This window comes from Octopus bimaculoides, chromosome 8 (assembly GCF_046866305.1).
Source record: "Octopus bimaculoides isolate indiv1 chromosome 8, ASM4686630v1, whole genome shotgun sequence".
Lineage (NCBI taxonomy): Eukaryota > Metazoa > Mollusca > Cephalopoda > Octopoda > Octopodidae > Octopus > Octopus bimaculoides.
The window spans coordinates 86,639,698-86,653,961 of record NC_142935.1 but is presented as its reverse complement, the minus strand read 5'-3'; the positions used below and the strand labels follow the sequence as shown (position 1 = coordinate 86,653,961).

The 14,264-nt window shown below is 41.1% G+C and overlaps 1 protein-coding gene across 1 annotated transcript; it reads right to left on the bottom strand.

The window, feature by feature from the left end:
- Positions 1 to 5,956: 5,956 nt before the first annotated feature.
- LOC106876585 (uncharacterized) lies at positions 5,957 to 7,884 on the bottom strand. Its single transcript, XM_014925191.2, has 2 exons — positions 6,858 to 7,884; positions 5,957 to 6,264 (listed from the first exon to the last, which is right to left on the bottom strand). Exons 1-2 carry the CDS (start codon positions 7,882 to 7,884, stop codon positions 5,957 to 5,959), a joined length of 1,335 nt encoding a protein of 444 aa, XP_014780677.1.
- Between the last annotated feature and the right edge of the window lie 6,380 nt (positions 7,885 to 14,264).

Here is a 14,264-nt window from a genome sequence, read left to right as displayed (position 1 = left end):
TTGGATCAGGTAATGAAAGTCATGGAGAGGGTCATAGCCCAACTAATTAGGGAGAGAGTTAGTTTAGACAAGATGCAGTTTGGTTTTGTGCCAGAGAAAAGTACCACTGATGCTTTATTTCTGGTAAGACAGCGGCAGGAGAAATACCTAGCCAAAGATAAACCTCTGTACCTGGCTTTCATTGACAAGGAGAAAACCTTTGACAGGGTCCCCCGATACTCTATCTGGTGGTCAATACAGAAACTAGGGACAAATGAGTGGTTAATGAGAGCTGTACAAGCCATGTACAGAGATGCTGTCAGTAAGGTGAGGGTTGGCAATGAAAATAGTGAAGAATTCTGGTTTAGGGGTAGGGGTCCACCAAGGATCAGTCCTCAGCCCCTTCTTATTCATCATAGTCCTCCAAGGAACAACAGAGAAACTCAAGACAGGATACCCCTAGGAGCTTCTCTATGCTGATGACCTTGCTCTAATAGCTGAGTCACTATCAGAACCGGAGGAGAAGTTTCAGGTATGAAAGCAAGGTCTAGAATTGAAGGGCCTTAGAGTCAATCTAGCAAAAACCAAAGTTTTAATAAGTAGGAAGACACACAAATCACAAATCCCTTCAAGTAGAAAAGGTGTAGGTAGAAACTCCATAAGATGTACCTGGTGTAAGCTATGGACACATAATAGGTGCAGCAATATCAAAAGAAGGCTAATTGGGAAGATAGTTTTTGTGTGTGGCAAATTGCTCAGGGGCAATAAACACTGAAAATGTGCAGAAAACAGCTTCCATCACATGCCAGGGGGAAAATCTAGAAGTAGTTCATAGCTCCCTTTACCTAGGTGACCAAGTCAGTAGCAGGGGTGGATGCTCTGAGAGTGTAGCTGCTAGAATAAGAATAGCCTGGTCAAAAATCGAAGAATAACCAAAAAATATAACCGAGGGGGTTATTAAAAAAATTCCAATAGATTTGGGTGTCATTTCTAGCATGTAGAGAGACTTAACTTCATGCTCTGGTTGAAAATCATTAAAAAAAATTTCTGGGGTCGATACATTCGACTTAAAATTCCACAAAGTGGTGCTCCAGCATGGTTGCAGTTTAATGACTGCCACAAGTAAAAAGAAAAAGAAAAACGAAATATATCACAGAAGTGGTTTTGATCAGGTTTAAGTCAGAATAATAAAATCTTGGAGTCTCAACTTACAATTTTCGAGAAATGAAAATTTTTTAATAGAGACTTTTTCAGTTTTGTGTGTGGAGTATCCAAAAATCTTTCCTTCTTTATATTATACCATGCTCATTTACTTATTACAAGATGAGCATTTTGGTGTTATATAATTCAACACTTTTTTCTCTTTTAGAAACGAATATGCAGCATCAAAACATTTTAAATAACAATAAATCGAATTATACCGAAATAAGTAACATTTTATTTCAATTTCAAAATTGCTTTATTTTTGCTTTTTTAATGACTAGCGCTGGTCCACTCTTCTTCATGAGTATCCAAAACACCCCTGGGACAACCCCACTTAGTTACAGTGCGAAAGTGGACAAAATCCCCTCGGTTATATTTTTTGGTTATTTTTCATTTTTTTTCTTTTTTACTTGTTTCAGTCATTAGACTGTGGCCATGCTGGGCACTGCCTTGAATAATTTTTAGTCGACTGTATCAACCCCGGAATTTTTTACTTTCTTACTTGTTTCAGTCATTAGAGTGTGGTTATGTAGGGTACCACCTTGAAGAATTTTAGTCGCAGAAAAATCAGCATTTTAAAATTTACATCTAAAGTCTTCGTTTTCTTCTCTCTGCACTTAGAGATTAATGAGCTGACCTTTTGAACTTTCTGCGGCCGTTGACGGTCTAGCAGAATTATGGCGCCGAAGTAACCAGGTTTTGTCCGGAGCCCAGCGCAATTAAACTGTTTTTAAATAAAATATATAATCTTTTACTTAAAGGGTTTTTAGTCGAAGAAATCGACCCCAGGACTTATTCCTTGCAAGCTTAGTACTTACTTTTTCGGTCTTTTTAACCGAACCACTAAGTTATGAGGACGTAAACACACCAACATCAGGTGTCAAGCGATGGGGGCGGGAACAAGCAGACACAAAGATATACAGACATATATGACGGGCTTCTTTCGGTTTCTGCCTACCAAATCCATTCACAAGGTTTTGGTCGGCTTGAGGGTATAATAGAAGACATTTGCCCAAAGTATCACGACATTCAATCGTTTTGAGTCTCAGCTTTGTCAAGATTCGTTCGTTAGTTTCCGTGTGCGTGACAGCTAGTGTTGTCAACTTATCACTAAAACGGTTTTTTGACGCACAAACAGGATCTTTTTTAAAACGGGGGCCACATTTTTCATTAACGAAACACTTTGAAACTTGGAACACTGGCAGAATGTGTCATATAAAACATCTTTTTCTCTTAGTCTTCTTTAAAAAAAAAGAAATCCATAAATTATTCCATGTTAAAGTTGTCGTATTTCTGTAATTTCAACGAATCACTGACGTCCATTCAGCCGATATACATTAAGTGCCGACTACATAAACAAACGATTCTGAAACAATTAACCCTAACCCTAACCCTAACTCTAACCCTAACCCTAACCCTAGGGTTAGGGTGAGGGTTAGGGTTAGGGTTAGGGTTAGGGTTAGGGTTAGGGTTAAAGCAAATTTAAAATGAAAAAAGCAAATAAAACGAAGAATCGTTTGTTTATGTAGTCGGCACTTAATGTATATCGACTGAATGGACGTCAGTGATTGGTTGAAATTATCGAAATAAGACAATTTTTTACATGAAATAAATTCGAATACAAAAATATTTTTCTGTTCTATAACACAAAATAGATAAGTATACGAAGTTTGAAAGTCTTTCGGTACCAAAAACACTACGTAAAACATTAATGAAAAATGTGGCCCCCGTTTTAAAAAAGATCCCACAAACATATACCTATATAGTATTCTTTCGTTTTGTGTAACTTTTGTAAACTTAGTTCTCGGTCATTTCCGTGAGTACGTGTTGTCTTGTCAAGTGGTCAGTTGCGTGTTTGTTCTGTTTAACGTATCGAAGTGGAAAGAGAAAGCTAATGGGTTGTACGTCTGTGCGTGCTTGTTTGTGTGTGTGTGTGTGTGTGTGTTGTGCATACCCACACACAAGAACAAGCACGCACACGCACACACAAAACAGAGCAAGCACACACGCACAAGAACAAGCACACACACACACACACACACACACAAGAACAAGCCCGCACAGACGTACAACCACATATACATACTTCTTTTCTGGGGGCTAATGCAGTTTAGCCCCCTTTCCTGTTCGTATGTGTGTGCAATGTAGATAACAAAAAAAAAAAACAAAACAATTTCGCAATGTGTGTGTGTGTGTGCGAGGGAGAGAACAGCGTACATTTTTTTCTGTTTATTTTTCCTCGCATCTTCTTTGAGTGTGTGAGTGATTGACTGAAAGAGAGAGAAAGTGTGTATCGCTGTGTGTGTGTGTGAGAGAGAGAGCGATAGCGTAAATTTTATTTATTTTTTCTCGCATCTTTTTTCGTGAATGTGTTTGACTGAGAGATAGATAGATAAATAGATAGAGAGAGAGAGAGAGAGAGAGAGAGTGTGTGTTATCAGAGAGAGAGAGAGGTGTCTTGCTCTCTGTGTGTGAGTGAGAGTGTGTGTCACTGTGTGTGTGAGACTACGGCTCGCAAAAAAAAAACCGATAATTCCCAAAACTGAGTTTAAGTAATCGTCCAAACCGGTTTTCGCGGATTTAGAGCGGTGTCCCTGCAACGAAGAAGTTTGTCGTATATTATGTTTTGTTTATATACATATACAGAGAAAGAGAGAAAGTAACACGTTGACTGATATCCACAAATATGTTGATAGTGCCTGTATTTGTATCTATGTGCAAACAATAACAAAAAATAATGGTATTATATTTATTTAATCAGGAATGCAACGTTTTTCGTTGTATTTTTGAGAATCAATCAAGTTTCTTGACTTGCTTGTTGATTCGCTCTTACAAAATTTCATTTTTTGTAGGAGATTTACGGAAAAGTTTTGAAAATTTTCTTACCTTATTTAAAACTTTGTTGTTAAAATTCAGGTTTTAGCTGGGGAAACAAGCATTTTCGTGAGCCAAATCTGTTTGAAAAAGTATGTCCTGTTGGCTTATGTCAGCTTCATCATCACTATCGTCTGTTATAGCGATCTCTTCACTTTTTTTTATCAGTCTCATTGGTTGAGGCAATATTTTCAATATTTTTTTTTGATAGAGAATGTCGATTACAGACAAATGTATGCAATGTGTGAGACATTGTTGGTGATCAGATCTTATTTCTTTTCCGAATTTCATCATCATAGAAGCACCATCCGTCGTACAGCCAACAATATGTATATCCAAATCCAATCCAAATTCACGAAGATGTCCTCTCACAAATTGCTCTGTTCTCCTGTTATTAAGGGAGCCATGGATCTCAATAAGACCCAACGACCAATGATTGTCTTTGCCATGAGCATTTATGTTCATATATCGTTTATTTTGAATTGATGTGTATTTATCCAATGTCAATGAGTAGTGAATCCCCAGTGCTATTTCTTTTTCGAAATAATGAATAAGTTCTTCTTTCTTGGTTATGTAATAATTCATTACCACATTCCTGACTCCGTTTGCAGATGCTGGTTGTAATTTATCATATTTGCCTCTCTGACTATGAAGATTTCTCTGTATAAAATCGCTTTTGGCGATTGAATTGAAAGAGAAACTATCCATAGCAGCTAACTTTGAAACTTCTTCCATTGATTTCTTTGTTAAAAAGTGTTCCATTGTTCTTGTCATTTTCACAGGAGGCTGGTTTGCATCTTGATTTATGTCGATTTGATGAATCTTCTTCAAGTGCAAGATCAGAGACGTAGTAGATCCTCCAGAAGACTTTATGATCTTATCACACTTATTGCATTGAGCTTCATCTTTGTTTTTCCTATCGAAAAAATTCCAAACAGTTGATTTTCTTTTTATCATGCTAGGGCTAATGAAAATAATTAAGAAAAAATTTAGTTAATGTTACTTCCTTGAAATGAATCTGAAACTGGTTATTACATATGTTCAACGGGAAAGATCACCTGACTGAAGACTAACAGCATCCCCTTGACTTGCTCTGAATAAAGTCGGTTACCTCCAAATTCAAAGAGTCAGCCAGGGGTTAGCGAAGGAAATGACAATGTTGCGATATGTTTCAATGAAACAGACAGCACTCTCAACTAAAGGCGACCGACAACAGTTCAGTTAGTTCAGTTTTAAAAAAAATGTTTTGCGAAAACAAAAATAGAAACAGCAAGCATTAAAATCGGTTTTAGCAAATCCATTTCAGTTTTACTGATCATAATATAAAACTGGTTTCGATCCCTATGTGAGACTCTTCTTCTAGTCAGGTATCGCACTATTGCGATACTGTGGTCATCACGATGTCTTGCCACCTTCTCCTGTCCTCTACCCCATGGACAACTGAGAATAAAGACAATCCTGTGGCTGCGATGTCTTTCAGCCAAGAAGTGGGTGGTCTGCCTCTTTTACGTCTGCCGTTCACCTTGCCTGTTATGATCGTTCGCTCAAGTCCATCCCGGCGCATGACGTGGCCAAAGAACCGTAGCTTCCGCCGCATGATGTTTCGACGAAGCGTCATCTTGCAACCGAGCTTTTCTAGTACCCAGTTGTTCGTCCTTCTCTCCGTCCACGACACTCTAAGGATTCTGCGGTAACACCACATTTCAAAAGCGTTCACTCTTTTCTCGTCTGCCTTCAACATTGTCCACGACTCGCAGCCGTACGTTGCAATAGAGAAAGCGGCAGCCCGAAGTAGCCTTATCTTCAGCAGCATTGACACGCCATGGTTCTTCCAGATGTTCTCCATATCTTGTACCACTTGCCTCGCTATCGCGAGCATTCTCCGTATCTCTGGTGTGCTTCATCCACTGGTGCTGATTGTGGATCCCAAGCACACGAAATCATCCACTTCCTGAATCATCTCTCCGTCTATGGTGAAGTCACCTTGGTCTGTGCTGTACTTATCCACCACCAAGATCTTTGTCTTCTCTACATTCAAGAATAGGTCACTCTGTGCACTTATGTCTTTCACTTGGCGTATCAACTGCAGCAATTGGTCCTTGCTATTACTTATGAGGGTTGTGTCCTCGGCGTATCTCAGATTGCACAGCCTTTCTCCGCCAATCTGCACACCACCATCGTAGTTCTTCACCGCTCTTATGATGTTTTCTGCATAGATATTGTACAGATATGGAGACAGAACACATCCCTATCGGACAACCCTCTCCATGCCGAACCACTCAGTGTCACCGACGGACGTCCTGACAGATGACTGTTGATCTTGATATAGTCGCGCCAACAGTGCGACTAAGTGTTCAGGAAATTCCATGTCCTTCAGGACGTCCCATAGCTTGCTGTGTCTCACATAGTCAAAGGCCTTAGAGTAGTCGATGAAACACACGTAAAGTGAGATGTTACATTCCTTAAACTTTTCGATCATCATCCTAATGTTGACTATCTGTTCCCTTGTTCCCCTGCCCTTGACGAAGCCGGCTTGTTCCTTAGCGATGACACTGCTATATTTCCGCTGCAGTCTACCTACGATGATTCGCAGCAGGATCTTGCTTGCGTGGACAATAAGACTGATGGTTCGGTGGTTAGAGCACTCGCGTGGGTTGCCTTTCTTTGATATTGATACGAAGACTGCACGACACCAGTCGATCGGCCACTCCACGTCATTCCAGATCTTGACACAATCTCCACAACAGTTCTATCCCAATATCTCCCATCGCCTTCCATACCTCGATGGGAAGTTCACCCACGCCAGAGCTCTTCCCGTTCTTGGTATGGTACAGCGCCTGCCTCACTTCTTCTTTGAGTGGTTCCTGTTCTCTGTCTTCGGCTACAGCGAGTGCAGCGGAGAGATCTTCTTGCCTTTCTTCTGTACAAATCGGTGCTGTTTTCCCTCCACCTAGCTTTGATGTCCTCTTCCTCTGTTAGGATGCTACCTTCTTTATCGTTGATGACGTCACTACGTGGAGTCCATTTCCTCTTTCTACTCAATTCCTTCACCAAACGAAAAACAGACTTGATGTCACCTTTCTGTGACGCATCTTCCGCCTCCAGACATATCTGCTTCAGATGGTTCCTCTTGTCCTCTAGTGCCTGTCTGTTGTACTGCTTGTCAAGTTCTCTCCATTCCTGATTTCCACTTGCTTTTGCTTTCTTCCTTCTTCTTGCGACGTCTAGTGTGTCGTCTGATAGCCACGGCCTCTTCATAGTCCGTCTTTTGGGAATATTCCTCTCCGCAACTTCCTTTGTGATGTTGACCATTTTCTCCCAAAGTGCGTCTGATCTCCACTCTCCGTTATCGTATGATTGGAGAAGCAGTAGAAATCTATTTTGCATCTCGACACTGAAAGCCTCCGGGATCTTTGTGATGTCGTACCGTATTGTTTTCGTCTGCTTTCGCCGTGACCTCAGTTGATGATCGCTTCCGCAGTCTGCCCCTGGTCGTGTCCTTACATTCTTGAGTGCCGACCTCCATCGTCCTTGAATCATGATGTAGTCAATCTGGTTTCGAAACCGGTCTCCTGGACTGGTCCAAGTGTACAACCTTCTCGGGTGATGCTGGAAGATAGTGTTACCGATGTCTAGGTTGATGGTGATACAAAAGTCAACCAGATCCTGTCCTCTTTCATTCCTCTCCCCCAACCCGTGTTGGCCCACACTCGAACTGTTGGTAATGCTCTTCCCCACCTTGGCATTCCAATCTCCCATCAAGATAATGACAACTCTCCGTGGAACATTGTCCAGTGTCAGCTGAACAACATCATAGAAATCCTGCATTTCTTCTTCACTTGCTTCGCTCGTTGGTGCGTAAACCTGGATGAGTGTAGTGTTTAGTGACCCCTCAGTCGTATTCTCTCTTTTTCTCTTTTACTTGTTTTAGTCATTTGACTGCGGCCATGCTGGAGCACCGCCTTTAGTCGAGCGAATCGACCCCAGGACTTATTCTTTGTAAGCGTAGTACTTATTCTATCGGTCTCTTTTGCCGAACCGCTAAGCTACGGAGACGTAAATACACCAGTATCGGTTTTCTAGCGATGTTGGGGGGGGGGACAAACACAGGCACACACACACACACATATATATATACACACATACACACACATATACGACGAGCTTCTTTCAGTTTCCGTCTACCAAATCCACTCACAAGGCTTTGGTCGGCCCGAGGCTATAGTAGAAGATGCTTGCCCAAGGTGCCACGCAGTGGGACTGAACCCAGAACCATGTGGTTAGTAAGTTGGTAAGCAAGCTACTTACCACACAGCTACTTGTATGGTGACGATTCTGTCATTGACAGGATTGTATCCCATGACTGATGGGGGTCACCTCTCTGGACGTCACAATCCCACTCCATTACGTCGACCGATCTCCCTTCCTGAGAAGAAGACTGTGTCTCCACTCTGTGCTGTGAATCTTCCCTGATCGTTCCGCCAGTGTTCCGACAGCCCGAGGACACTCACTCCGCATCTCTTCATCTCAGATGTTATCACGTTTAGCTTCCCCGTGATGGGTCCTCTGACATTCCATGTGGCAATGATCCACTCCTTACGTAGGTGAATACCCCTCTTTTTCATACCAGGACCGTCGGGAGGAAGGTGTCTAGTACTTGGGTTTAACCCACCTCCGTCATCACCTAGTTGACTAGATGTACTTGGAGAAGCATAAACCTCTTCCGCGGTGACATTTGACACATCTTCAGGCCCGCGGGTCTCACCTTCCAATGTGATATCTGGCAATCTAAGGCCTGAAATCATGATAACAATCTCGACTATGTAGTGCGGTAGGTCGTCAGCATCTTCGCACCAGAGTTGAGATCCCTGAACTTTCATGACAGTTCTTCCGCCCTGAAAGACCGTTGACCGCCATGTCGCAGTTTGTACGCCCTTTAACATAAAGCCGGTGACCACTTGACACAAGGGGAAATGGTTTTCCCCATCCTCAACTGGAGTCCACTAGATACATAGTTTGGCCGGCGAGACGACGCCGTTGCCCGGGGTGTGGCCGCTGCTGTGCCAGGCAGTTACTAGGAGCCATATGTACGAGCTGAGGCTGATGAGGGGACCAAGGTAGTCAGACCACCCGCGCAGGGCGAGGCGTCTGTCTTCCTACAAAGGTGCTACCCCTCCATCAGTCCTCCCCCCCCCCATGAGACACCATATTTTTCTGTTTCTCAGGCGAATGAGCTTTTTAAATAAAAAAAAAGTGAGACACTATTTAAAAATTTTTAAATGCCCATTCGCCTGAGAAACACACGTACGCAAATATGTACGTGTATATGGCAGATAATGGGTGTACATATGTGTTTGTGTGTGACCCATTTTAAACATACCTGACAACACCTCTCTCTCTCAATCTTTCTCCGTTAATCATTCACTAAAAAAGTAAATAAATAAAATTTATGCTATCACTCGCTCTGCCTCACACACACAACGACACACACTTTCATTCTCTCTCTCTCTTTCCAATAGCACACCTCTCTCTCTCTCTCTCTCTCAATCATACACTCACTCAAAAATGATGCGAGGAAAAAAATAAAAAAGGTCTGCTGTTACTCTCTCCCTCACACACACACACACACATCTTTTCTCGTTCTTCCTCTCTCTCTCTCTCACACACACTTTCTGTCTCGCACCCCCCATCAACATATACACACATCCCTGTCAATTTTTCTCTCCTTTTCATTTTATGTTTACTTCAAACGAAATGTGCATTTTCACTCACAAAAATAAATAAAATTTTTTTACGGAATTTACCGAACGCTGTACCTTAAGCTGATCGGGTCGTTGACAAGTTCGTGAGTTACAACGAAACATAGCCCGCCATTCCTTTGTGATGTGACAAAAACCATAGGTAGCAATAATTTGACACACACCGGATATAGCCATAGATACACTGACATTTGACACGGTTGTCTTGGTGGTATTAATGCTGGTCATTAAAGGGTTGGTGTTTTGGTGGTGGAGGTGGTAGTGGTTGATGGAGATGGTGGTGGTGTTCAACGTGTTGGTATTGGTTGTATAGCTTATGTTAGCGATGATGGTAGCGGTGATTGAGGTATTGGGGATGTAGCATAGCTAAATCTCAACGCAATCACATGGGTCTAGGTTCGATCCCACAGTGGAATCGAAAACAAATGTCTTATTACCACAACAACATCAAGTCAACCTCAGTCTTCTGAGTGAAACTGGGCAGACGGAAACTGTGTGTGTGGAAGCTTGTAGGATAGACCTATATTTCAAAGATCCAGGCTTGTCCATAGTGTGCCCAACTAGTACAACTTCAGGATTATGTTAGGGGTACACGTTTTGGATCTTGTTCAAAACGGGGGCACCAGTATTTTCTTAACGAAACACTTTGAAACTTGGGACACTGGTACAATGTGTCATATAAAACATCTTTTTCTCTTAGTCTTCTTAACAAAAAAACGTACATCGCAAGTTATTTCATGTTAAAGTTGTCGTATTTCTGTAATTTCAACCAATGACTGACGTCCATTCAGCCGTAAAAATTAAGTGCTGACTACGTAAACAAACGATTATCGGCGGTGATAAAATTATTATTTCCTTGTCAAAAAATGGCTGAAGCATATTGGCAGTAGCTAATAAACCTTTCTATTATAGGCACAAGGCATGGCTTTTTAGGGAAGGAGCAAGTCGGTTAGGGTTAGGGAAAACGAACACACGTGTGTTGCCTCTGCAAAATGTCAGAAGTAATGGAGATTAAATACGCTTTACACCGCTTAAACTGCCAAAGGAGTAACTATAAACAGCTGAATACTTGTCAGTGATTGGTTGAAATTATCGAAATAAGACAATTTTTTACATGAAATAAATCCGAATACAAAAATTTTTTTCTGTTCTATAACACAAAATAGATAAGTATACGAAGTTTGAAAGTCTTTCGGTACCAAAAACACTACATAAAACATAAATGAAAACTGGTGCCCCCGTTTTGAACAAGATCCCACGTTTTCCACCTCCAATGCGAGTTTCCGGGTATATATTTTTTTTCATACTGCAAGTAAATTAAAATAGAACACTGTAGTGAGAGTGAGGTGGGAGAAATTAAGTGTGATGAGGGAAGGTAAGCGAGAGAGAGGTGGGGAGGGAAGGAGGGAGAAAGAAGGAACAGTAGGGTTAATTGCTCTCATGTCATTCCTTAGGTTTCCAGTTGTGAGAGGGTCTCACTGGGCCCTTTGTAGGCATTTGAACACAGCCAAACATCAACTGTCTCATGGTATCTCATTGGTTATTCAGCCCATTTCTATTACTTCTTCATTTGTGATGTGGTTGCGCTGGGAAATTCATAGTATGGTTCTAAGGCAAAGTCTGTGAATATTTCTAGTTCTATAAATTCCGGCTGGTGTTTATCCCCATCTCACAGGCATAAGTTACTGTTGGCATGAAGATAGATGTGTATCTGTGGAGTTAGGCACCTTGATTTATATAAATACATTGTAGTACATTCAGTTCTTCTATTTACCAACCCTGCCTTTTTGTGTGGGTGTTTGTCATGCAGCATGAGTTATGTATGAGTGATCCAATTTTTCCAGTTGTTACATTTGGATGTTATTTGCCATTTAACATCTACTTTCCATTATGGCACAAATTGAACAGGTTGACAGGAGCTGGTAAACCAGAAGATTGAATCAAGCTGCAGCATCAGTTTAGTAACATTTCTATGGCTTGGTACCATTCCTAAAGCCAACCAGTAAAAAGAACAAAACTTTTGTGTCTGACAGAGAATAAAATCACCTTTCTGGAATAAATAGTGGTAATAAATATTTCTGTGAGAAACAAAGTTTATTATCATAATGAAAGTACTTACATTTTAGTAACCTAAGTTTTGGCTATGCTTCTGCAATACTTTGATATGAATAAGCATAGTATTGTAGAACTAAGTCTACTGTACTTATTGAAAATGATACAGTTCTTGGTCTTTACAATGGAATGAGATGATTTGGAGCAGCTGAATGGGTGTAGACAATTTGACACAGTTGGCTGGGTGTAGACAATTTGACACAGCTGGCTGCTTGTAGACAATTTGACACAGCTGGCTGGGTGTAGACAATTTGACACAGTTGACTGGACATTCAGCATGTTTTCTTGACAGTACTTTTCTGGTGCTGGAGGCAAACACACACATGTGCATGCACAGAAATATACACATACAGATAGAAAGAATGATAGAATTATGTAGGTGCCTAATTAACCTATATATAAATGACTATTCAAACTCAGACATAAATATACAGAGAATATTTATGAAAATATACATTTGAGTGTGTGTGTGAGAAAGAGAGAAATCATTTCTTGGTTTCTTAGTCAGAAATCAAAACCTTAACCTAGATTTTTCTATGAGATCTTTTCCAATGCTTTTGGCATTAGTACTAAGAAATTTATGAGGTCACATGTTACACTTAGTTTGGTTCCATTGTCTGAGTTTACACTCTATGGCCAAAAGCAGGATAATTTACTTTTCATTGTTCTCCAACACATTCAGTTTTCCATAAATACAAAGCCTCAGAACATCTAGGGTCAATTATTTTGGCTTCCTCATGCTGTATGTCTTTTGCTTCCTTGCAAGCAGCTCTTCTTAAAAGACATACATTTTACCAAAGTTGTGCAAGCTCTGTCATTGTTATTCTCCCTTTACCATGGTTAAATGGCTGACTACTACTAACTGCCCCTATGTGGAATTCACAAGAAAATAAAAACTCTAATTCTTCTTCATGTTGATTATTGTGATGTCATAGTTGAGAAATGTGTACATGTGGATGATGGTGCACTTGCTTTTAATGAGTCTGCAAAGAAAGAGGCTTGGAGATGACATTATGAAAGACTGCTGAACGTGGAGAATGAATGGGAGGAGAAGAGGCTGCCAAATGTTGACCCAACTCAGGGACCAACTGCCTGAATTGACAGTACCCTGGTAGATAAAGCAATTAAGGATATGAAGACAGGAAAATCCCCCGGTCCACCAGGAATTATCGCTGAGATGCTTGAAATATCTGGTGATGCGTGTTATGGTCTAGTCACCTGTATTGTAAATCAGGTGGTTCATGAAAGAGTCATATCCAATGACTGGTGTAACAGCACCATAGTCAGCTGCTACAAAGGTAAAGATGATGCCTTAGATACAAATAATTACAGAGGAATCAAATTGTTGGATCAGGTGATGAAAGTTGCAGAGAGAGTCATAGCCCAACTAATCAGGAAGAGAGTTAGTCTAGATGAGATGCAGTTTGGGTTTGTGCCAGGTAGAAGCACCACTGATGCTATATTTCTGGTAAGGCAGCTGCAGGAGAAATACATAGCCTAAAATAAACCTCTGTATTTGGCTTTTGTTGACTTGGAGAAAGCTTTTGACATGGTTCCCCAATCCATTATCTGGTGGTCAATGTTGAAACTTGGGATAGACAAGTGGTTGGTGAGAGTTGTACAAGCCTTGTACAGGGACGCTATCAGTAAGGTGAGGGTGGGCAACGAGTATAGCAAAGAATTCAAGGTACAAATAGGGGTTTACCAAAGATTGGTGCTCAGCACCCCCTCCTGTTCATCATAGTCCTCCAGGCAATAACAGAGGAATTCAAGACAGGCTGTCCTTGAGAGCTCCTCTGTGCTGATGACCTTGCTCTTATAGCTGAATCACTACCTGAGCTACAGAAGTTCTAGGTATGGAAACAAGGTCTAGAATAAAAGGGCCTTAGAGTTAACCTAGCAAAAACCAAAGTCATAGTAAGTAGGAAGGCAGACAAATCACAACTCCCCTCAGGTAGATGGCCCTACTCAATCTGTAGAAAAGGTGTAGGTAGAAACTCCAGAAGATGCACCCAGTATAAGCTTTGGACACACAAAAGGTGCAGCAACATCAAAGGAAGGTTAACAGAGAAACTATCTTTTGAATGTGGAAGGTGCACAGGCATAATAAATGCTGAACATGTGCAGAAAATAGACTCCATCAACTGCCAGGGGAACAAGCTAGAGGTAGTAGATAGCTTCTGGTATCTAGGCGACCAGGCTAGTGGTAGAGGTGGATGTTCCAAAAGTGTGGTTGTGAGAGTAAGATTAGGTTGGGCAAAGTTCAGAGAGCTCCTATCTCTGCTGGCAATAAAGGTCCTTTCTCTCAGAGCAAAAGGCAGATTGTTTGATGCCTGT